Genomic DNA, 24,038 nt, shown 5'->3' on the forward strand with positions numbered 1-24,038 from the left:
GTTCGCAAAGTACACGGCATCCAGAACGAGCAGGAGATAGCCTCGATCAGCTAAGAGCTGAGGCAGTACAACTAAGATCCCGGGTTCGATCCGAGTTTCAGTCACCCATGATTAAACCGGGTTCTCAATTATTGATTTGAGTTTATTATATTCTTAGCTCTTTCGGTAAAGTCACGTTGAAGGGAAACAATAAAATATATAATATATAAATATATACTTTATTACATATTATTATTTTATTGTTTCCCTTCAACGTGACTTTACCGAAAGAGCTGAGAATATCAATTACTGCAGTCACGAAAGCTTTAAATCAAAATTTGAGTTGATTATGTTAACCCAATCACCAATTCCAAAAAACGCATGTCATCTTCTCGTTTATTTGACACATTTACGTCTATATGACGAACATGCCTCTATATCAGGGCGTGTGGCGAAGTGCAGCGGCCCCTAGTGTGGATAACATGCCACTTTAATGTGTTTCAGCAGTAGTGCTATGGTATCTCCTTCCGCCAGACCTTCTCTAACACGGGCGGAGTTGATGCACTGCTGCTGTGCGAGAATTCCAAAACGAGCACTTATTCTCGTGACACAACGCCGACAGGACAATTGGAATAAAATTTAAAGGAAAAAAACCGCACACAACAAAATAATTGGACACGACCACGTGTTTCATAGAAGTCCCGGCATCGGCTGCGTTTGAATGCATCGCGCATGCGGCAGGCGAGTCCCGTGTTTGCCCCTTCCCCACGTTTCCATTAGGTCGCCAATTAGGCTTGAGCCCCAGGTCGATGCTAACTTTTCAGGGTTGGAAATCCCAAACAGCGCTAACTCAGTCAAATGGGAATCTTATTTATTTGGGGGGGGGGGGGGGGGGGCGCAGTCGGAGGAGCAGGGACGACTGTCTAGGTCTGTAAGGCGGGCGGCTTGGAGTGTAGCTGTGACGAGGCCACCCACCCGAGTTCGATTCCCGCTCACGGACTACACCACTCACGATTATCTGAACGGGTACGGGACATCGCCTAGGTCGGCTCAGCCTCAAATAAGCACCTGGTGCGATGTGTAAAAACATCGCCGGGCGTGGTGTCGGCCACCCACCCCCTCGTGTGCCGTGCCGGTCTTCATAGGAGCTCGTACACAGTGCTTGCCCCAACAGTCTGTCAAGGCTATACGGGGAGTCTTTGTTTTTTTTTTTGGGGGGGGGGGGGCAGTCGCAGGAGCAGGGACAACTGGCTGGGTCTATAATGCAGGCGGTCTGCGATCGTGTTCGAGATGAAGGCTGCACTGAATCCCGCGATGTGGGAGGGAAAACACAGAGAGACTGACACCCCGCAAAACACTTCCGTTCTGATTATGGGACACAGGTGTCAAGGCCGTTATGTTCACGGCTCAATATGTTTTAAGTGATAAGGACGGCATCAATATATAAACAAGAGATGGGGGGGGGAGGGTGGAGGTACGTTATAGGTGTGGAGGGGGGCCCGTCACCTGATTTATATGCGTGCCAGCCAGCGCGATAATTACTCTTAGACTTCTGCGGTGCACAGAAATCAGAGAAGAAAACCCACCGGAGAAGCCGAGTTAAACTTTTTTTGTTTCTCTTGCAAGGCTCATTAATAGTCATCACGGGCAACGGCATCTTTGCGAGAGCCGCTGTTGCGCGCGCGTTAAGCCGCCAGGAGAAGACGTCGTTTGGGGGCCTTTAATGAAGATGCGAGCGAGCACGCGAAGGGCGGTGTTGAGACGCAATTAACCCAGGTACCCCCTCCCCACAAACCCCACATTTTCGGTTTAAGCGCCACCGCATTCAATAGCCCGCGGGGTCGATGGCATCAGACGGACGCGGAGGAGCCCCAAGCCCCCACGCGCCTCGCGATGCTGAGATCGCCACTTGCTGGTGACCTGCAAAATACGCACGCGCTGCGGGTTCGTCAGCGGCGGTTTTAGTATCTGTGTGTGTGGGTGTGCGACGAGTGTGTGGAGTTCGTGTTTTGTGACGCTGGTGAGCGGTAAGCTAATGGCCATTAAACTGCGCTACCAGACTCGGCGACTATTTCAGTTCGATTCTCGCTCACGGCCAACATCAGTGGCGAATATCTGCTACTGGTACTGGGCCTCCCTATAGGTCGACTCAGTCTTAAATGAGAAATACTTGTTGCGGTGTGTCAATATCCGCACCGGAGATACAAAGGTGTCCGGGCGTGGTGCTGGTCACGCCGAGTGTGCTGTTTGCAGTCAGCCTTCATAGGTGCTCCCAAAGAGCATTTGCTTTTGTCTTCTTAGCATACACATAAGAAAATAAAGGTGCGATAACAATAAAACGCATTTGCATACATCTAAAATTGTGAATTCTTGTATATAAATTCTGTATATGCATTTGTTTAAAGCCGAGTTTTTCCTGTGTATTATATTTATTGTGGAGCATTAATCATCACCATCAGCCATGGTCAATCCACTGCTGGATGGTCTCCAAAGGCTTTCGCAATCTCTCACGGTCCTGCGATGTAACAGTCCACCCAAGCACCGGCAACACCACGAGGGAGTTCCGTCCTCTCCGTTGTTGGTCTCGACCGTCGGATATGAAATCATCCCTTCAAACGACGTCTCCTGCTTCAGCTCACTTCACTTTTCTTAACGGTCAATAATAATCGTGTCTCTAACGTGCAATATCTCATCCCATATGCAGTGCTTCTTTGCGTACTTTTCATATTTCTCCGCATTGTTCTTTGTCAATGTCTATGTTCCCGATCCCCGTGTCGAAACAAGGCAATGGACATCGTTTCAGCACTTTCGTCGCTGGGACCATCGGTATTGAGCATTATGAGCAATGGCATAGCTAAACAAATACGCCTAAAGTGCGTTGCTTGTTTGGAAATGGTCTTCTGAAAAGTCCATAAGTTGGACTAAACTATTTAATTGTATGTGCACAGATAAAGGCGGTATGAGCCAATGTACTCCATTGCATGTCCATCACGAGGCCCTCCCAAAGCTGGGACGTCAGCTGCAATAGAAACTGGCCATTCAATGTCACAACTCACAAGGAAAGAGCTTTGTTGGAATTGTAGAAAGTTGGTTCACTTAATTAATTCCCATAGTTGTTTTGTAGTATTATTATTTACTGAGTTGTCTGAAATCAACCTGCACATGCCATTGTCGGATAGCCTTGCTGGAGTTATTTTGACTCCAATGAGACAACATCTGTCAATGTTTGCTCATTTTGTAAGAGGAGCAGCTTGCATACACACACACACAACATTTACTCATATAAAACATGACGGCGAGTTATATAACGATGTGTGTTCGCCTCCTCACATAATTTGTATAACGCGGCTGTGATGCAATGATAAACAAATAATAATGAAATACGGTCTACATACGTTTTTGTGAGTGCAACTTCAGCAAAAGATTACGAAATATACTCTCCTTTGTGCCGTTAATGATGTACTTCGTGTCACGCATCTCCAAGGTACAAACTGTAAACTTAGCTTTATGGAAGGTGTTCATGAGAAACAATCGTTTTTAAGTTACTGTTTTGGAATTGAATTAACTGCAAAAACTATCTTCTAGCTTGGCATTAACGTATTCCCCTGGCATGAGAAAACTGCCAAAGCTGATGCTTCCGATTTAGTGATCCACCATCGCTGAACTTGCTGACTACAGTACGAGAGCGAACATGACTCCGAGCTTCATACACAACTCTTCACGACATTTAGTCATTTCAGAAATGTGGCAACGGGCGAGCGTATAGGCCTTGCATTTTCTAAACCAGGTACCCAACGACCACTCTGTCCCAAGTGAAATGCCTGTGAATGTCTCTACGCCCATGTATATTTCAGAATTTCACTCCGATTGGGCAATACAGAGAGAAAATAGCTGCGGTTGTACTTTTTTAAGCATAAGCTTGTGGCACATTAATAAAAAAATATCCACTTCCATATCAGCCCCGTTGATCAAGAAGATGATGGCCAATGTTGTAGTCAGTTTTTTTGTGGTGAGACGGAGTAACGAATATAGATAATCTGACTTGCAGAGGAGTCCACTTCATCTCGAGACATTTCTCGGTGGATGTTTCGGTAGCGGAGCCCTCACACACCGGGACTTCATCTTGCATACGCTGTCAATCCCGTAGATTACCTCAGTTTTCCGGCTGCCATCTATCTACATGCCACAGCTTTAGAAAAGTGGGCTAGCTACAGCGGCCTTTGTTAGGGAGACAGCAGGTATTAATATAAAGGCAGCGGGTGACGTGCCTCAACAGACTCATCCAAGCAGAAACTTTCTTGTAGAGTGATTGCTTACGATCCACAAAGCTTTTAATCAGGAAGAAACTCCAGGCATTTCATGGTAGGACTGTGGATTATTGGCCGCTCTTCAAAAATGCGATGTCCTTGGTGAGACAAAATCATCCGAGCGTCATAGGGAGCCAATCATCGGAAATGGAAGCATACTTGAATTTAGAAGCATTTTTGAGGAATATCCAGGGCAGTTTGGTTGTTTGATTCTATCAAGTTGAAGTTCGTAAAACAAAACACTTACACACATGGTTGTCTCATGTCATAATATAGAGACGGCATACACATTATTTCACTGAGCCTCAAGAAAACTCAGGTTATGCATCAACCGGCTCCTGAGAGCAGTGGAGCTGGAGCTTAGGATACAAATTAACCAACAACTTAACTCAATCAGCAAGTTCACATATCTGGGAAGCACAGTGGCAAATGACACGTAGTCTGGACCAAGAGATTAAAAATAGAAAAAGCAGAGCCTCATCCGCTTTCAGTTACTTTCGATAGCAAAAACGGGACAAACCAGGCATCGCCCTAAGGACAAAGTGCAGTGGAGAGAGCAGGCGTTGTAAGCACTCTCCTTTATGACCCTCAAACTTGGACCTCTTACCATCGCCGCTTACATCATCAACTCGACAATCTCCAGCAAAGACATCCGATAAGTCTGATGGGGATCAAATGGCAAGACAAGAGTAACGAACACTGAAGTCCCTGCTCGAGTAGGAACGAATGCTGCCCCAATTATGGTCATTTCCCAGCATTGCTGGGCGGGACACTCAAGTCAGAATGGGATTTAAAAAAAAACATACTTCCAAAACGATTGCTCTATATTCAATTGCATGCAAGGCTCGAGAAGTAGAAGTCAGCGCTCGCACGATAAGGATGTATCCACTCAAGTTTGAGATGTAGAACTCCTGTAGATTGACGGGAAAAGCTCGCTAAGACAGACAACAGTGCGCAGGCTTGGTTCAAGCTACTCGGTTAGTTGGAGAGACAAAGAGTCTTGAAGACACTGAGAAACAAACCAGGATGGAAGGGTCGGAAGCGGTGTTTCAGTTGACCGGTGAAGTTCGATCTGGAGGTACCCTCAGCCGAATCAAAGTGCGTGTGATCTCTGTGGAAAGGTGTGTGCCGTTCAAAAGCTGGTCTTGCTCGACACAAGAAAAATCACAGGAAATAAACATAACGACCGTATAACGATGCCGGACTGCCAAATCCAGATGCAAGATAGGTCATTATCATTGGGGACGGACTGTATAATGACACGCATTATACAACTATATACGTCCGAGATTAATATGCTCCAGATGTACAGAATCTTGAGATGTGGTTACATTGTGACGCTATATAAATCAGAATTTTATTGCAGTCATTGTCGTGTATTGAATACAAAGAAATATGGCTGTTAGCCAAGGATATCACTGAGAAAGCAAAAGATTCAATCAACGAGCATTAATGACTTCTGTAGCAGATACTGTTGGGAGAGTGGAATTATGTCCATGTGCCGTCACAAGATGAATCTGCTCAGACAGGTAGCAGGTGCATTCGGCTGAGAGCTGTGAAGCAAAGTGTTACGACTGCCCGGCGAGATGAAATGTGAGACGTAATACCTTTTAAGAGATCCACAGCCACCGCACAAGCTTCCTTACGAGTGATGCAGGGTCGATGGTTTGTGCAGCAATGCATGAAAAATTGTAGAAAGCGTGTTGCTTAGGAAACCAATTGATGGCAAGACAATAGCCTGTAGTGCTTTAAATTGTCCACAATTTCTTTCACAACAACCTCTGCCATAGTTTTGCCTACTGCAGGGGTAATTGAGATTGATCTGAAAGTGTCTGGGTTTTGTGGATTGCCCACTTCATTTTACAGCTACTTTAACTGCATGCAGTTATACCAATTCTAATGGTATGCTAAACGGCTTTGTCAGTGGTGAATGTGCACCAAAAAAGGTAGGCTTAGCTGATAGGTTTGCTGAGGATATCGTCCCGAGGTAGTCTACATTTTTGTAATCGTTGACCATAACCAGAACTTTTTGGACATTTCATGAGCACCATTTAAATGCTTTGAATTGGAGGTAAAAAAGTGATCGTAACAATGTATATCGACAAGTCATTTATAATAAATTTCAATGTTTCTCTAATTATATGCACGCACGTGTCCTGCATACTTGGTTTTACGATCATCAAACTGCACGTAAATAACGTTCAAGTCAGCCGTAATTAAACCATTCATAAATTAACACGTAATTCTTAATTTAGTAATAAAAACCACGTCTTCAATTTTAATTGAGGTTTTTTTTGTACAATTAATAAATGAAGGAGCTTGATTAATGTGTCCATCAAATCATTTAACGTGTTAATTTTTGAAAAATCACCCAGACTAAATGTGATTTTAAAGAGCTGGGGTGCGTTAAAAAATACGTCTTTCGAAGAATCATGAAGGGCAATGTGCTGAAGAGGTCCCATGATAAAATGATCTACCGCTCCGTGACATTCGTAAAACATCGTGCGATGCAGATATTACGTAACCTTTGCGGCCAACTGAGCAATTTTGCCCTACTGAATGGTAAAATTGAGAAATTCAAGTGAAACCTGCAATATCGAAGATTTTACAGACATTGCATTGCGGTATTAAAACTAAAACACTTTGTTCTATTCATTTTGGCTAAGTTGACTTTCATGGATGTACATTTCACCATCACGGGAAAATCGATGATTTATTGTGACTAAAAGTAATCCATCAAGTTATATCCCAATATTGATTATCTGATTTTAAACTGCCCGTTGGCATCAGTGTTCTACTGTGAACGGCATCTGGATATATTCTGCAAAGGAACTGAATGGCTATGTAGAGAACACAATGGGTTCCAGACCATCCAACATCGAACATTCACCCTTCCAAGCACCTTTCTGGGAATATTGGTAAGGCCACGTGAATACAAAACACCCTTCGTCAGAGCTGTCTGTAGATGTCAGTTTGGTTGATGTTTTTATGACAATATGAACCAGTGATGCAGGGTACATCGCATCAGCACTGCAAGCGAGATTAGCCAGTCCATCACCCCATGAGCTTTGGTACAATGGGTGTTCACATTCACATGAAAAGAATAAAGCAACTGGCGTTGATCGATGATCCCACAGCTCAGAAATTACATGCCAATTACTCAATTGAAATTACACTAAGCAACATCGCCCCCTACTGAAAAACTTGCTGAACCCTTATTAAAGTCTTGGGAGCCCTGGGTAAACGAGCATAATAAAATATTAAATATCCGGTGTTCCCGATTCGGCGATGAAAATGCTACATTCCCATGTTTCTCTCCAGCATTACCATTCTTATTTTCACTCCAATTGCTTCTTACAAGGTGGTATTCATTCCACTGAACCTGAAGGGATGATGGACTAAGTCAACTCTGACCTTTAATTAATGAGTTGAAAAGTAAATTCATAAAGCAGAAGCTGGATATAAGCACACCTTATACAAGGACAGTTCTCAAATGTAACACAACCTTGCATCACACTGATGTGGAAGGCAAACAAAGGGTAACTTCTAATAGGGTTAGGGGTGTGCTTATATTCAGCTTCCATTGCATATGCATATCGATGCAATATAATTTACATGATGTTAAAAGCAAAAATCTCTTCACAGTACTCGTAAATTTAGGGCATAAAATGTTGTCGACAAAATGATATATGTATATAAAAGTCCTTATTTAAATACCACCTTTAATTGCCTGTTGAACCAATCAGAAAGCTTTGCCCTAGGTTATATGTACAGTATATGAACACAAAGCAGAAGGAGAAAAGCGCATCAATATTTTAAGAGCTGCTTCCCAAAATCATTCGGATCAAATCGAGTCAATACAACTGCATGGAGTTATTAAATAAAAATCAGTGGTGCCTGCAAATGTAACACTCAATACGGCAGCTCTGATTTTAACTCAACCGCAAGCACTGTACTGTATAAGAAAATAGATTTTCATGAAAACGGATTGCACAAAACAGTGCTTACATTTGTTGTAATAATGGTCTGCTAAAAAAGACATGTAGGAACGTAAGAACCCAGCAGCAGAAATGAAGGTAAAATACAAACATTTATTGCAAGTTTGTTTTTTTTGCAATAGGCTATACGCATCAATGAATTAAGGTATTTGCTGACTGCACAGTTTACAGTACATTTGTACAAGAATTGTCATGTCTGCTCGTGATTTAACACCATTAGCTAGTGGGCAATAGCTGCTGTTTGTTGAAGCTTAACTTTAATGATAATTACAGCATGGCCACATAATCTACTTTGTCCCCTATGGTATTTGATTGCAAGACCACAACAATAAATATCTTATTTATTCATATTTTAAGCATGTCTTGCCCAAAGGCCAGCTCTTCTACAAAACATGCAAGTTTTACATATGCTGAAATCATGCACATGGAATAGCAGTTCAACTTGTAATGACGGATCTCTTAACAAATACATTATGCTCTTCAACGTTTTTTTTCAAACGGGTTTCAGTTGATCGCATCACCGTTGGAGTCAAGCAAAGCCAAGCAAAATTACAGCTGTGGCACACTCTGCCTATTAAGAATGAAGAGAGATAAAACTCGCGTAATCAAATGACTTTGAAGGACATGAAAACTGGAAAACAACATTGGTTTTCAAGAGTCAGAACATCATGCATGAAATAGTCCCCGCACATTGCAGACTGCTGTTTTCGCAAAAAAGCCAACAATGAAGTAGCACCTCATTAAGGAACAGCATACATCAGTGAGTGTGGGACAATGATAGGAATTCAGTCTTCATAGTCGGAATCACCATCCACACCCAGCGCAGAAAACTTGCTGACAGAGCTGAAACTCTGAAATATGAAGATAAAAAAGCAATCAAGCACCCAACAACACACGTGACGTGAAACTGCATAATCTTGATTTCAACTCAATTTATTTTCAATGAAATTCAGCATACCTCACACACACGTTTACATCGCCACATTTTTTGTAAGCGGAAAAAATATTACATACACTGCTTAACCTTCAAATGTCACAGTAGCTATACATATACTACCACAGAGTAAAACCGGGAGAGTGTGATTACACGCTAGGGTTCAAGTGTTGGTATTGGCTCTTGACGCTCAATTTAGCATCTGCACAGAACTCACCAGTGGCTCAGGCTCATCGTATTTCTTTGTTTCGATCAGCCGAGACTCTCGCTCTTTCCGGCTCTCCTTTCTGTCGATAAAGCAGCTATTTATTAGCTCCACTGCAAATAATCTCTCAATACTTATTTAAATTAAATTTGAATTACAGTTTGTATTCTTTAACAAAGTACGAACTGCTCGTTGAAATGTTTACACATCAAGCTCATTTCCAACAGCACAAAGCAAGAATTCCCATGGCCACGAAACATGTGCAACATTAAAACACCACAAATATAACTGTAAAAAAATGACTGTTCAATCATGTTTTTCTGGTTGAGTCCTCATACGTAGATTTATACATATATATAAAACCCAATACAATTTGGGTTTCTAAAGCATCTAAATGTGACTGCATCTCAAGGTAATGAACAGAGGTCGGATATGATTATCCAGAGCATTTTCAAGACAATACAAATTTGTCTTTTATCATCTTTTCAGAGAGGAGGGGGGCTGCAAGGCATACAGAGAAAGGGAGTGATGGTATGGTAGGTGGAAAATAAAGATACATTTCAGAAAGGTTACAGAGGAGAAGAGGAAGAAGGTATTGGAGCCTGGACCTGAACAGGAGAGATGTCTCTGCAGCTCAGACAGTCAAGGAGAAGTAATTCCAGATAAATGGCAGCTGTGGAGAAGGAACAACCTTCCATAGAACAGAGTTGGACTAGAGGTCTTGGCATGACTTAGTTACAAGAGTGGAGAGGATGTGGCGGGTGGAGTAGAGCGAGATAATACGGAATAGGCGGGAGGAACGAGTCAGTGGAGGAACTTGGAAGATGAGGAGGATGAACGTTCAGCGGATCCATTACTGGATTAGGAGCCAATTGAGGGATTGGACTATTTGGGTGTGGTCTCATTTACTTGTGTGTGAGAAGTTGAGTCATATATGGTGTCAGTAATGCGTCTAACAGCCCACCTGTCGGGGTCTTTTTTGACAGCAATGATGCCGCGTCCTCGGCCTTTAACACGATTCAAGTTGTTCTTGGCTCGCACTCCGGCCTTCTCGGTGCGGCCAGTGGTGGCGTCTGGCTTTCCTTCAAAATCATCTGTTCATGACAGCCATGAATACACAATCGCTTGGAAAATTTGATTCAAAGACATGTCGATTGAATAATACTTATGCAAATTGAAAATAATTACAATATCTAATTTTGAAGAAAGAATAATTACTTTAAAAAAGCAATGAAAATTTAATAAGCAATGAATTATCTTTAGGGAACTGAAATAATTTAAGGATATACACAGTATAGACACAGCAAACAAAGCATGAATAATTGGGCAAGAGTACATCTTACAATAACTTATAATTAACAGATTATTTACAAATTACAAATGCATATACTGCCATACACTCAACTTTTTAAAGATATTCAAAATTAGTGACGGTAAATTCCAATTACAACCTAATCAACTGGAGAAATGCCAAATAGAATAATGCCAGTGGCCAGAGAGTTAATGGAATAAAAAAAAATGTAAAACCACATTTTTGAACAAGATATTCATATAAACATGGTATACACCTTAACTATGAAATATGTAACAATAAACCAAATTTACAAGAACGTTTATATTGTTTACACAATATGAATACATGTTTAAGTATACAAACCGTTGAGCTTGGTTGTCCTGCTGCCATCTGGCAATGGTTTTAGGTCCTTGTCTACAGCAACTCCACGAGAATATGTTGCTGTGGAAGGCATCTTGTTGGAAGATACACTGGAATAAAATGCATAAACATAAAGGGTCACGAACTATCTCCATCCTCTTAACATGACATCGGTAAAACAATTGCAATATTGAGAATAAAAAAAATTGCACGCGTGCATTACTGTGGTGTGTTCACATGACATTTTTTGTATCGATTAGCTCCAACAGCCACATCACAAATGCCACATAAAATGAAAAAAATCCAAAGGTCATAAAAAAGGCCTTTCAGCGATACTGATGACCACTACCAAAAGTTAAATGATGCAACGGCAATAAAGGGACCATTCATTAATGTGGAAATATAAAGCCAACAGTGCTGACCTGTTAGCCAGTTTGTGTGCTTGTGTTTTCTCCTGGCTTAGTGGCAGTTCGGTGGTGGCACCATGGTGCGTGGGTGAAGTAGGACCAACTTTTGCAGATCCACAACGCTTGACCCAAGCATTCTCCTTGGGTGGTGGAGCGGGCACCAACTGAGCGGCCGTCTGTGGTGTCGCCTGTGGCACTAACTGCGGCAGCTCTCTCTGCTGGCTTAATTGCTGCGGTTGCTGTTCTGGCTGGCGAGGGGATCGGGTGGCCGGTGATAGAGGTCCATCTTCCCGAGTAAATACCTCATTATCTCCAGGCACATCACTCTCTTTATAGACCCGTGGGCCTGCCACATCATACAAAATATATGTAAAACCATTTAATGCAAATGTCTATTTTGAATTCAGCATGACAGAGCCACTCACACTCAGGGAAAGCAAATCAAATTGTTGCTGAATCTGATATGACGTGAAACCCATGTCCTTTTTGTATTACAACACCCACAAAGTAGCTTGTTAAGCAGCTAGATAGACAATGGTCAAAATGTTTGCCATAAAACGTGATTGTATGAGGTAAAATAGGTTCTTGCAGCAGCCTCTAATGTTGAGGGGGAGAGGCAATGTGTAGTCTTTGAGCAGTGAAGCATGTGCGATAGCTTTAAGTGAACTCAACAATTAAAAAAAAATCACTTTGTTTCATTCTTGTATTCTGGTCTCCCATGCAAACGGAACAATACACGTCACTCAATTCGCACATGGTTAAATGTAATGGAAATCCATCACTGTGGTCATGTGAGAGGGCCACACCTACCCCTGGCAGATGCGCTGCTTGTGGCACTGGCTCCCCGAGATGAACGGCCAGTCTCCGAGGTGTCACTGGTGGGGCGCCGCTCCAAGTGATCGTCATCGCTGCGCCAGCTGGGATGTCTGCCGGGACAAGGCAGCATAGGCGAGACCGTACGTTCACAAGAATACCGTTATAGTAAGCAGTGCAAATACCCCGTTACTTATTTGGTTGCACATAAAAAATATATATACTAACTTTTTTTAAAATTTTCCAAGTGCTATAGGCTGCAAGAATGTTTGTACGTTTTTTTTACTATCCACTCTAAAAAAACTACAAATGAAATTCAAGGCACCATGTGGATATTGTCTTAAATTGCTGCACTGTTTATTGACACCATGGAGATGAAAGTATGACTTTTATTTCAAAAAAGGTCTATTCACAGATTTAAAAATAAACGTTTCAACATTTTTGGCCATCAGCTTTTGTGTGTTTTTCACGTGTGTGAAATACTTATCGTCAACGTAATGTACTCAATTTATATGTGAACACTATTCATTTTTGGATAAACATTTTTGTTGCATGTATACATTTTAGTGAATTAGGGTTCGATTATATTTTCTACTTTTAGCAGTTTATAAATTACGCATCATGCTTAGCAGAGCAATTTAATGTAGGAACGACAACTTTGTTTACTAAATTTCCGAATAAATCAATGTTTGTATTTCACAATTTAATAGTTGTGCAGACTTGCAGTGTATAATGACAGGCCCTCTGGCAAATATCCTGCTTTTTATAGCATTAGTAATAGCCATTAAATTAATCCATGATGCAAAGACACAGGAGTCCTTCACTATGTTGCATGGCAGAAAATAATCTGCCTTGCATATAAAAGCAACCTTATTACTGGGAATTGCATGTAACTTCCATTTACAGGATATATATCTTACATTATTTCACAGTACAGTATACAACTCATCTACAATAGCAATTTATCTAATACATTAATTAATGATACTATTTCTTTATTTATATCTTAATGAATTTTATAGCATGATAGAATACTAATCCAAAAAGGTTCATTCATAAAATTAATTAAAACATTTCAGGAAAAAACACTACATCTTATATCTTTCTGTACTTTATATGGTAGAGCACTACGAATACACAAGCACCATATAAACTTGTGTAGCAAGACTAGAACGTGAGCTCCCTATTCTGCGTGCCCAGAAGGAATTCCTGTGAAACTCAGTAAATGTACGTACAAGCCAATATTGAACCATAAACTTTCCCTCCATGCAATTCTTGCACTGCCTGAATGTTAAGAGCAACACACTGTCAAACAGTATTGTATGCTGACGATACACTAAAATTACAACTTTTATCAAATGTACATATATAATACCTTGATTATGAAAAACTATGAAAAACCAAACCTGGATACTCAGCAGCAATGGAAGCAGTGTGTGCAGCCAAGTCTTATCAGCAGTGGACACATGACACAAGTGAACATTTTATTCTGATCTTGATCGCCTGGATTACTAGCATTGTACTATAATACATACAGGTTCAATAATCGATGCTTTGGCAGACAGTAAATCCACTGCAGAATAACATTAAATAACTGAAAACAACAATATAAATGAGCACCCTCAAGATAAATTGTTGTGTAATTGGGCAAGAGTAACAATGAATAGTCGGCACATAAAGGCAACTAGGCTCTGATGTAACAACAGGAGATGGGCAGTCCACCACAAAGTTCTGTGTTAAACCCGGATGAGAGTTGAGAATATTGTGAAATAGTATGGAAAAAACTGCAAGAAAAACAGGGGGAAAGCTCTAGGAGCTAAATACAGGCAGACCTCGCTTAGCACTACCCCGGTAAAACGCCGATTCGTTTTCGCGCTCTTTGCCCTGAAGAAAATTATTGCAAAAAATTAAAATCCTAAAATATAAAAAGCACTTACGAGTGAGAACAGGCAGCGCTGGCCGAGGAAACGTACCTGGTGTTATATTTGTTTACATTCACTCAGCCAATGAGAGCGATGTACGCTCCGAACCGGAAACCACCCCAACCCCTACAATTCGATAATTATCAGGATTTGTGATCACAATCACAGCCCAAAAAAAATCAACGATTTTTTTTCAATGTTACTACAATATTTGTTTAGCCAGGTGAGAACTCATGAGACCAGGATGTAGTCTCAGGCTCCATCTAAAAGAATCCTCACCACGCATATTTTTGAATGAGGGCATCACTGAAATTACAGGTCTTGGAGCAATTCTCTGAGAATCATCAAGATTAGAAGCGCAGCAGCTCCCTCACCACTGCCTTGTAGGAGTAGAGTAGAATGCACTCGTGAGTACAATACATACTGACTGATTTTATAATACATTATATTTATTTGTAAAATGTTTACAATCTGCTCATACATAACAATGCTGTCATGAACACTCCCCATATATACAATGATGAGCCCTATTAGGGCTGATTCTATTAGCGCTCACTTCTCCAGCAACGCATCATGAGCACGAACCGAGGTCTGCCTGTATCTCTCCGATATGTTTAAATGTTGTACCGGGCGTTGTTCGGCATGATGTCCGATGTTTCGCTTCAGGAACTTCAGGAACCGAAAGGTTAGACCTCATGACGAACAACACGTGGCACAACTCAACAAGACATCAGAGAGCTATGCAACACAACCGCGAGGTACGTACTCGTACGAGGCAAATGTCCTCTTCATTTGTAATTCACGGGCATATACACAAAAAGAGAGAGCACTCGCCTCTAGTGTGCTAGGGGGGGTGGAGAAGCGCCTGGAAGTAGACGTGCACAACCCAACCCAGCACCCGGAGCTGCACGATGACAGCAGCATTGCAGATTGTGCCATCCTTCATGGGGGAACAGCCAAGCGGTACTCTCCGCTTAAATAAACAATAACCATCTCGCAACACTTTGCATAGGTAGGTAACAATGGCCACATGTTATGGCCAAATATTACCATTATTTTAAAACTGTATAATGATAAATTTTCCTATTTCACCTCTATTGAATTATCCTGCCCATGGGGCATTTACTTTATTGTTCCATTTAATGTTAAAAGCTTGAATGGCACAACCTCTGGACAAAAAAGGCAGCAGAACATGGCAATGGTGCATCAACAATGGAAGAAGTCCCTTAATATGGGAAGTAAGATGGCCCAAAATGTATTTTCCCAGACTACACGAATTTAGGATTTCATGTCATTTACATTAAATTTACATAATAATTTAGTTACGCCTCTCCAACTTTCCCAAAAATGAAAATTAGCAAGACAATAAAAATTATCAAAAACATTAACAAAACTATTGTCAAAAAAGTATCTATATTAATTGAGTCCAATTCCTCCAATGATGCATGCACACTGGGTTAGCAAAATAAAGTAACCTAGCCTTTTCCACACACATGTAAAAATAATGCAAAAACAACACTTCTTCTTTGGCAGCAGGCTACTTCCATGAAAGACAAGAATTGAAGATTTCTGCAAAGAAAAAATACTTTAAAGTTAATACAAAAGAAAATAAAAATAATAATTTGGTGCACAAAACAACGACACATTTCAGCATTTTGTACCACTTAAAATATAACATACCTGCAAATGTACTTAAATGGCTATGGATATAGCAGGCATATTATACATCACCTCTCCCTCTGGATCCACTCGGGTTTTCCGAGGCGCCCCTGTTCACTTAGGCGCCTTTCCATCTCCTCCTGTTCACGCTTGAGTCTTTCCTCCACCTCCCTCTCACGAGCCGCGGTGTCCACCGGCTTGGCACCACCAAAAATGAAGGCCAGTTTCTGAGTGGCAGGTGCAGGAGGTGGCGGCACGCCCTCCTCCTTGGGCGTACTCCGCGGCTTCAGGTTGAGCTTGGGCCGTTGTACAGGACCTGCCGAATAAAGGCGGCTGATAACGCCCTTACATGTTAAGTAGATTTATTTTGTTGCATTAAAAAGAGCGTGAATTACATAAAAAAGGTTTCCCGCTTTCAAGTCATCGGGCTGAAGAAAATATTGCCATATTTAATTTTTTAGGCATATTTTCATATTCAGTAGTTTTGCAATAAAATATTACAAAATTCACCTCTCTCCTCCCTGATATAATCGTCCCTCCGCCCGTAATCTCCTCTCCTTTCAAAGCGCTCCTCTCTTCTGTCACCATAGCGATCTCCTCGATAGTCATCATGTCGGTCATCATAACTCTCCCTTCGGAAACCAGATCCAAACGGCCGGCGTCCACTTCTGAAGTCTGAGCCTGCCAGATGGATTGGATCACTCTGCAGGTTTACAATGGTTCACTCTTCGCACAAATCGTAATGTGCAATTAATTAACAGGATATGCTTGAATTACTCTAAATGACATTTAAAAAATTACTAATATATTTTAATGATTGCATTCTTTTAAAAATGTTTGGGCATTTCAAGTATCACATAGTTCAACCTAAATTCGGCAGTGGCCAGTGATCAGCCATTTATTTTCATTGATTGAAACTTCACACTTGTCCAGGCCCAATTTACACTCATGATATACTGTAAAACAAAACACTTCTATTAAAATTATGTAAGAGATAATGGGGTTGTAATCCATATGAAATAAATGTTTGCCTTGGCTTTGACTCGCCGCCACTGCTGGCGGAAGGGTCTCCACTCGATTGTCCCCCGAGAGAGCCCCTCGTAAGGGCATTTGGCCTACACTTTTCCACTGGCCAGCTTTAAAAACAAATGCATTATCTTCATGCAATATGATCTACTACAAGAACCTACAAACTTTAGACCTTTCATGCATAATTATTATTTCTACATTCTAAAATTAAGCGACAAATACAAGTGCCATGTCAATAGAATAACTGACCCCGATCGCTGCTCCTCCTGTCATCATAACCACTGTCACGATCGTCATAACGGTCCTGGCTGTCCCGGTAATGATCCACATCTCGTCGCGGCCCAAATGAGCGCTCCCGATCTCTAAATCGCTCTCGATCTGGCTCATAACGATCTCGGCCCCCTGGAAAAAAACAAGACGTAAACATATTTCTGGAAATTAACACGTTGGTTGGACAAATACATTTGTCAATAATTTCAAACGCAAAGCTTCAGCCCGACAATTGCTTGTTCACGTTACTTCTGGTGGAATGGTCTCCACTATTAGACCCCCTCTAAACCAGGGGTCCCTAACCCCCGGGCCGTGGACCGTTACCGGTCTGTGGCCTGCTAGGAACCGGGCCGCACAGCAGGAGGTGAGCGGTGAGTCCGCGCGTGACCCACCCATTATTTTATTTATCACTTCCGTCCGCACCTCTTTCCCGCACTGTGCCCTTGTCTCAGTCACAGTTTTGGCAAGCCCACAAGCTAACAAAAACCCTAGCTAAAATGAGTCAAAAACAAAGGTCGCTGGAGAGCTTCTTTGAAAAGGGGGAAAGACCCAATGATGAACCCCCCCCCACCCGGGTCCGTGAAAAAATGTCTTCCACGAAACCGGTTCCTGGTGCCAAAAAGGTTTGGGGACTGGTGCTCTAGAGGGCATTCGGCCCAACTGCCAAAATGGCCAGACTTGTTGGGAGAGGTGGTAGTAGCAAAACCTTACGTCTACCTACTCAGCCTGCTAATCGACAAATTGTGGCGTAACCATTTATACTAATGTCTGGGATTTAAAAACCAGCGTCCTCTGAATTTAAATTCCAGCGTCCTAACCATTACACTGTGGAAGCATCCAAATTAATGTAAAATTACTGAAAAAGACTAAGGGTGTAAAAGTTTTTGGGTGCTACTTACAGCTCGACATTCGATCACGATCTCCATATTGGTCCCCGTTTCGGCGTGGGAAGTCATCGACGTTGTTGTTGTTACTGGATCGAGACCGCCAGTCATTATCTGTTTTGTCCTCACGGCTCCAGTCCCGGTCACGTGACAAACCTCCGCGGTCATCTCGGTCTATTCACACACGCGTGAAGAAAAACCACACATGGCAGCAGACACACCGATAGTTCCCAAGGACTTATCTATGAGCATTTCTGGGCTCATTGTGTAAATATTGTAAAAATAAAAAATGAAAGTTTACCTTGTGTTTGATCAGCTATATCTACTCTTACTCTTCTGTTCCGCAACATCTACAAATGCAGAAAACATGCAAGGAGTGATATACAAAATACTACCATACCAGTAATAACGCAATATTTAAGAAAATTTAAAATACTATGTCTGGATGTATCTTTAAAAATGTACCACATCCAAAATATATTGTAAATATTTTACTTGCAAAATGTTCACGACTAATATTAAACAAAGGTGCACCATCTTTAAAAGGATATCTGTAGGGTGCTTTTCAGAACAATAAAATAAAAAGTAATAAACTTCAACTTTTTCTACATGTTTGAAGTAATATGAATCCCTGCAGTCATAAAAGCTTTAAATCAAAATGTTTGAAGTTTGAAAAAATATTACTCACTTCATCATTAAGTGCCAGAGCCCTCATGAGAGACTCAATGTCATCAAATTCAGCATACCCAAAGCCCTTGAGTCGGTCAGAGTTGCTGGCTTCACGTGGCAAGCGTACAGCACTGACCTGAAACAGAGTTCTGTTAAAACTTTCCACATTTGGAATTTCCTTTCTAATGCATATAAAAAATACCCAGGGATTGCAGTGCTATATGCTTAGTGGGCAGCATTGGTACAGAGATATTAACACAACTACATGCATAACAGGTTACCTAGTGTGAGCGCTTGTGCTGTTGCTTCTTTAATGTATTAAAAATTGCATTGGGGGGAAAAACGAGTTATATTTTTTACTTGATAAGGACAAAGCATTTCCCAGTAATTGGAATAAAGATACCCCTGGTGGTTGTTTTCATATTTAAAGGCTACAATTTTAAAATATACATACTATATATATGCTTTCAGACAATAAATCCATCACTTATTTAAAGGTGCATCTTTATTTAGGTACAATCAAATGATATTTTCCTAAACAACTCATCACCAATTGTCATTTCCTCCAAGCTAAAGCTCCTGCTGAGCAAACAAATATTATTTTGAACACTCCTTCCTGAACACAAGCACTCTGTCAGAAAAAGAAAAACTTGGAACAAACCTTGAGTCCAGTGAAGAATTTGAAAATTGACTCCTCGGTCACATCATAGGGCAGGTTGCCCAGGAAAGCGGTGTAAGGTGGTTTGGCAGGCAGTCGTGCCATGTCCACACTGGGGGCACGGGCAGCACGTGGGGCAGTGGGCAGCAGTGCACGGTCCACTGAAGGCTTGTACACACCATCATCAGCAGGCCACGCCGTTGACACTGTAGTCCACGTATTAAGATTTCACATTACAACTATTCCAGACATTGAACTAAAAGTTATTTTTAAAAAAAATCCTGACACCGTTTATAGACATCATATGCCTCTACCTTGCTTCAATGTTTCAGTTTACCTCGGTGTCAATTTCAGACTTCTAAAATAAAGGTTGTGCACTCCTGCAAGCTCTTGCTCACGCCAATGCTGGCAGAAGGTCCTCCACTGGAGGGAGCTCTATAGGACATTTGGCCTCTTCTTCCAAACTGACCAGACCTTTTGGAAGAGTAGAATACCCACACTTTTACCCCAAAACATGTCACCTACCCATCGGCTGTGATGAGATGGAGGGGGGGGAATTTAAGAAACTCGTCCATTACTTCAACTGCCGTACTGAGAGCTCAAACCAGCAACCTCTGGATATGAAGTTAAGTATGCTATCCATTACCCCACAGCAGCATCTTTCCGATGCTTTACTTTATATGGTGTACAAGTTACATTTTAATATATTATACACCTAGTGTATATATACTAGATGTATTTTCACGACATTCACATAGGTCCGTTTCAAGTTGTAATGACACTGCAAGCAGTATTCCAACATTTGATATACTAGCTGAAAAAGCCAAAAGGGCCTTAAAACACTTTACATATCTGACATCCCTAAAATCACCTTCTCCTTCAAAATCTTCAGTTTCATCTGCCCAGTTGACTGGCCGAACTGGTGGCACAAATACACTTCCCGCAGTTGCATCTTCAGCCAGAAAGTCGTTCAGGCTGACGGTTTTACCCTTCTTGGGCTTCTTTTTCCCTGCAATAAAACATTAGAAATTAATCGTGTAAAAAAATCGCAAAGCAAAATGGGATGCCTCTTGGATGCAATGCACGCAAAATCCTTGGACAATTTCATCTGTGATTTGGCATAAAGCACGGGTGCAATTTTTACCCCTTATTTAACATGTATCCCACTTTCCTCACACGTGCAAAAGACTCATTAGTAACTCTGAAATCCATACCAATGCCATCCATCCCTTTCCACATAAGCCACTTCGTTGAGCTATCATTTGTGACCAGATCGCTTCTGAAAAAGAGCTGTATAGCTCAGTGGGTCTTACCCAGTAAAATTAAAGTCTAGTTAAGATAATTTGAGCGCTTTCTTTCCACATGCAAAATAATCAGAGAACTGCCCAACTATCAAGTGCAGGATGCTTCCAAAATATATAATTTTGGATGAGCAGCTTACTAGAAGTACGGTACTTTTAAAATTGTTCTATGTTTCCAGGCTGTTTGTCAGTATAAATTTCTCTCCACATGCTGGGAGCTTCTTCAGAAACTGAATTTCGTTCCATACTGCAAAAATTAGCATGTAGACGGCGCGTATATGGTTAACACTCAAGCAGTATTAACCAGGGCGGCTGTGGAATGGAACCACGAACCGCTGCAAATGCGCTAACGCTCGGCCACGCCCACGCCCGAACGAACAGCCATCACACGTTCAGATACACGTGCACGGTTAAAGTTGAGTTTTTGAGCGCTTAAATATTGCGTCTGTAGGGGAACTTCGGCGCTGTCGTCGACTCAACACGGTGGTCAATTTAATAACAAAAATGCCCTTACATGTTTACATTAACTTGTACGATGTGATTTAGATTTACAGCCTAGCTTAATAACAACAGTTCTCAACACGCTATATTAAAAAAAAGGGGTCAGCCATGAACAAGAGCAGGGAGAGAACGAATGGTTGTGAAAACGACCAAGTGTAAACATTTCACAATAATTTGCACAACCCATAACAGTAGCATCGACGGGGAAAGAGGCCCCCGTTTGCTATGCAGAAGCATCTAGAACACACACACACAACAAAAACCTTGCACCTCACATTTCCCCCACCCCACCCTCTGCAGCAAACAACACGACGCGCACACACAAGCACGGCTCCTATTTTAGACGCCTGCGTCAGCTACGCGTCTTCCAAGCGTCACGGGCCGACACCGAACGGAACCCTCTACGCCTGCGGGAAATCCCTCGCCGTGCACGGCAGGGCGACTAGGCGAGGTCGGTGGGTTCGGTTTTCGGGGATGTGACATCGTTAAGGTGTGCGTGCGTGCATGCATCGGCGACAAACGGGGCGTGAATGCAGACAGCGGGCGCGACGTCTCGTGTGCACGATACGGATTGGAACGACTCGGGGTTGGAAGAGAAGACGCAGAAGGAGGAGGAAGGAGAGAGCAGCTCCCCAGGATCGCCTCACCCAGAGCGGCCATAACAGCGAGGGTGGCGGGGGCGCGGCGAGACGTCACGTGACGGGCGGAGCGCGAGGACACGAAGACCCGGATGAGGGGCGTCACGTGACGCGCCACGGACGCGAGGGCGACACCCCAGTGACGTCACTTAGTGGGTGTCTCAACCGCGTGGGACGCTTCTGCTTTCGAACGATTGACGTCTAACTATAAAACTACTTACGAGGATAGATTTTGCCTTTTCTGGCAATAAAACAGGTGTTAAGCATGTTCAAACACTCAAACAGAAACCTTTTGCAAGGAGTTAGACTGATGGCCTTAATCTAAGTTTTCTTATTCTTAGTTTTTTCGGTAAAGTCACGTTGAAGGGAAACAACAAAATAATAAAATATATATAAAACAATAAAAATTCTCACGACGTTTCGACCATAACTCAAACGGACGTCTTCAGGTGTGTTGGTTTGCATAAATTTATTTTTAAACGGCGCATTTATGTATTTATAAAAAAAAACGTTAGCGCCACGCGCAACGATTTAGCAGTTTACCCAGGACTAGTCCATCTATATTCTGAAAGGAGGAGGGGGGAGACGAAATTTTTTATAATGTATGCTGTCTGAAAGCCACTGTAAGCGTGAACAATCAATTAAGACCTGAAATGGTTTATCAAATCTTTCCAATGATTGCTAAGATAGAATCCATCTTCTCGGTTGAAATTGTCTCTGTGCTTGTATATGTGGATAGCCTCATGAACGAATCTCTCATGGAAGCCAGATGGCTTACAAAGAACCTCTGTCTTGGAAAAGTCAATGGCATGTGAGCCTACTGAATTAGAACAATGATCTGCCACGGCCGAGGTGTTGGTCCTACCGTGTTTAAGGTCTGCTTTGTGTTCACGAATGCGGTCCGAGACATGGCGTTTGGTTTCTCCAATGTAACTACTACCACAGAGGCAACTTAGTTTGTAGACACCAGGGTATTGTATGTCCGGAATCACATCTTTTACAGACGGAACCAGATCACGGATTTTATGTAATGTGTTGAAACGGACCTGGATCTTGTGTTTATTCAAGATTTTGGAGATCTTTTTTGTGATCCCCGCAATGTAGGGTAAAGTGATGGTTTTAAAATAAATAAATGCGCCGTTTAAAAATAAATTTATGCAAACCAACACACCTGAAGACGACCGTTTGAGTTATGGTCGAAACGTCGTGAGAATTTTTTATTGTTTTATATATATTTTATTATTTTGTTGTTTCCCTTCAACGTGACTTTACCGAAAAAACTAAGAATATGAATTACTGCAGTCACGAAAGCTTTAAATCAAAATCTAAGTTTTCTTGTTGTTGTTTGACTTGCATCCCACTGGGATTTTTGCACACAGCGTTGGTGTACGGTGCTATTTCAGGAATATTTTGATGGTTTTTTTTCCTGGATTTTCTGTTTGCACATGCACAAAGTCACTTTAAGATGTTTTCTTGTTCATGTTTTTGTTTTTTTGTTTGTTGCGGTTGCACCCGATTCAAGAGCCGAATGGCTCACAGGGCTATACCAAATAAATGAAACTATAAACTATGAATCATGCATTAAGCACGCGTACTTGTGGTGAACATGCAAAACAAAACCACGCTCTGATAATTGTCCATTGTCTTTTTAACTGATTGGTCCACACCACAGATAATATGGGAAAGGTCCCATATTATTAAACTACTTTTTATATGTTACCAGGTAAGGCCCACTGAGCTATTTATATATTTTTTAAAAGCGACCAAACCACAGATGATAGCTGAACGAAGTGGCTTATTACGTGGATATTTCTTTATAGCAGCATGTTGATTCTAAACGTGTAGGGGGGAAACCGGAGAAAAATCCACATCACGGGGAGAGAGACACGCAAACTCCAAATATACAGCAGGCATCAGGGTCAGGATCGAACCCACGAACTCCTGCAGACCAGACGAGGTAGTTAACATCTCGCCACCGTGTCAATGCAGAGCAACAACTTCAATGTCACGTTCGGGTGGTCAAGCCAGATAACCGCGTCAGGAACAGCGGAGTGTATCGCTGTGACGTCTCATTCGTATTTGTGGATCGGGCATTGGGTCATGATATGTTTATAAGGTCTGTTCTGGGTGGCCACAGTGGCACACTGGAGAGGTTTTTTTTCATTTGTGCATCAGGTGTCTGTATCTGCCTGTCATGGTTTGTGCAGTGG

The 24,038-nt window shown here is 41.9% G+C and overlaps 1 protein-coding gene across 2 annotated transcripts; it reads right to left on the bottom strand.

Annotated features, from left to right (window-relative positions):
* Positions 1 to 8,357: 8,357 nt before the first annotated feature.
* On the bottom strand, positions 8,358 to 21,946 carry EIF4B (eukaryotic translation initiation factor 4B). 2 transcript variants are annotated; one of them, XM_032945903.2, is made up of 15 exons: positions 21,838 to 21,946; positions 20,260 to 20,397; positions 19,392 to 19,594; positions 18,750 to 18,866; positions 18,363 to 18,411; positions 18,077 to 18,235; positions 17,157 to 17,309; positions 16,389 to 16,559; positions 15,951 to 16,194; positions 12,295 to 12,410; positions 11,500 to 11,830; positions 11,081 to 11,187; positions 10,388 to 10,517; positions 9,436 to 9,505; positions 8,358 to 9,135 (listed from the first exon to the last, which is right to left on the bottom strand). In XM_032945903.2, the coding sequence occupies exons 1-15, from the start codon at positions 21,848 to 21,850 to the stop codon at positions 9,070 to 9,072; spliced, it is 2,067 nt and encodes a 688-aa protein (XP_032801794.1). In that variant the 5' UTR covers positions 21,851 to 21,946; the 3' UTR covers positions 8,358 to 9,069. The 2 variants fall into 2 exon arrangements, with proteins under 2 accessions (XP_032801794.1, XP_075915007.1); XM_076058892.1 differs by lacking the exon at positions 16,389 to 16,559.
* Between the last annotated feature and the right edge of the window lie 2,092 nt (positions 21,947 to 24,038).

Source organism: Petromyzon marinus, chromosome 4, assembly GCF_048934315.1.
Source record: "Petromyzon marinus isolate PM22_M1 ecotype Great Lakes invasive population chromosome 4, UKy_Petmar_22M1.pri1.0, whole genome shotgun sequence".
NCBI classification, from domain to species: domain Eukaryota; kingdom Metazoa; phylum Chordata; class Hyperoartia; order Petromyzontiformes; family Petromyzontidae; genus Petromyzon; species Petromyzon marinus.

Coding starts and splice junctions, on each gene's coding strand:
- EIF4B (XM_032945903.2), bottom strand. Junction 11,188..11,499: donor GCACACAAACTGGCTAACAG/GTCAGCACTGTT, acceptor ATTTTATTCCAG/TGTATCTTCCAACAAGATGC. Junction 9,506..10,387: donor GTCAAAAAAGACCCCGACAG/GTGGGCTGTTAG, acceptor CTTTATCGACAG/AAAGGAGAGCCGGAAAGAGC.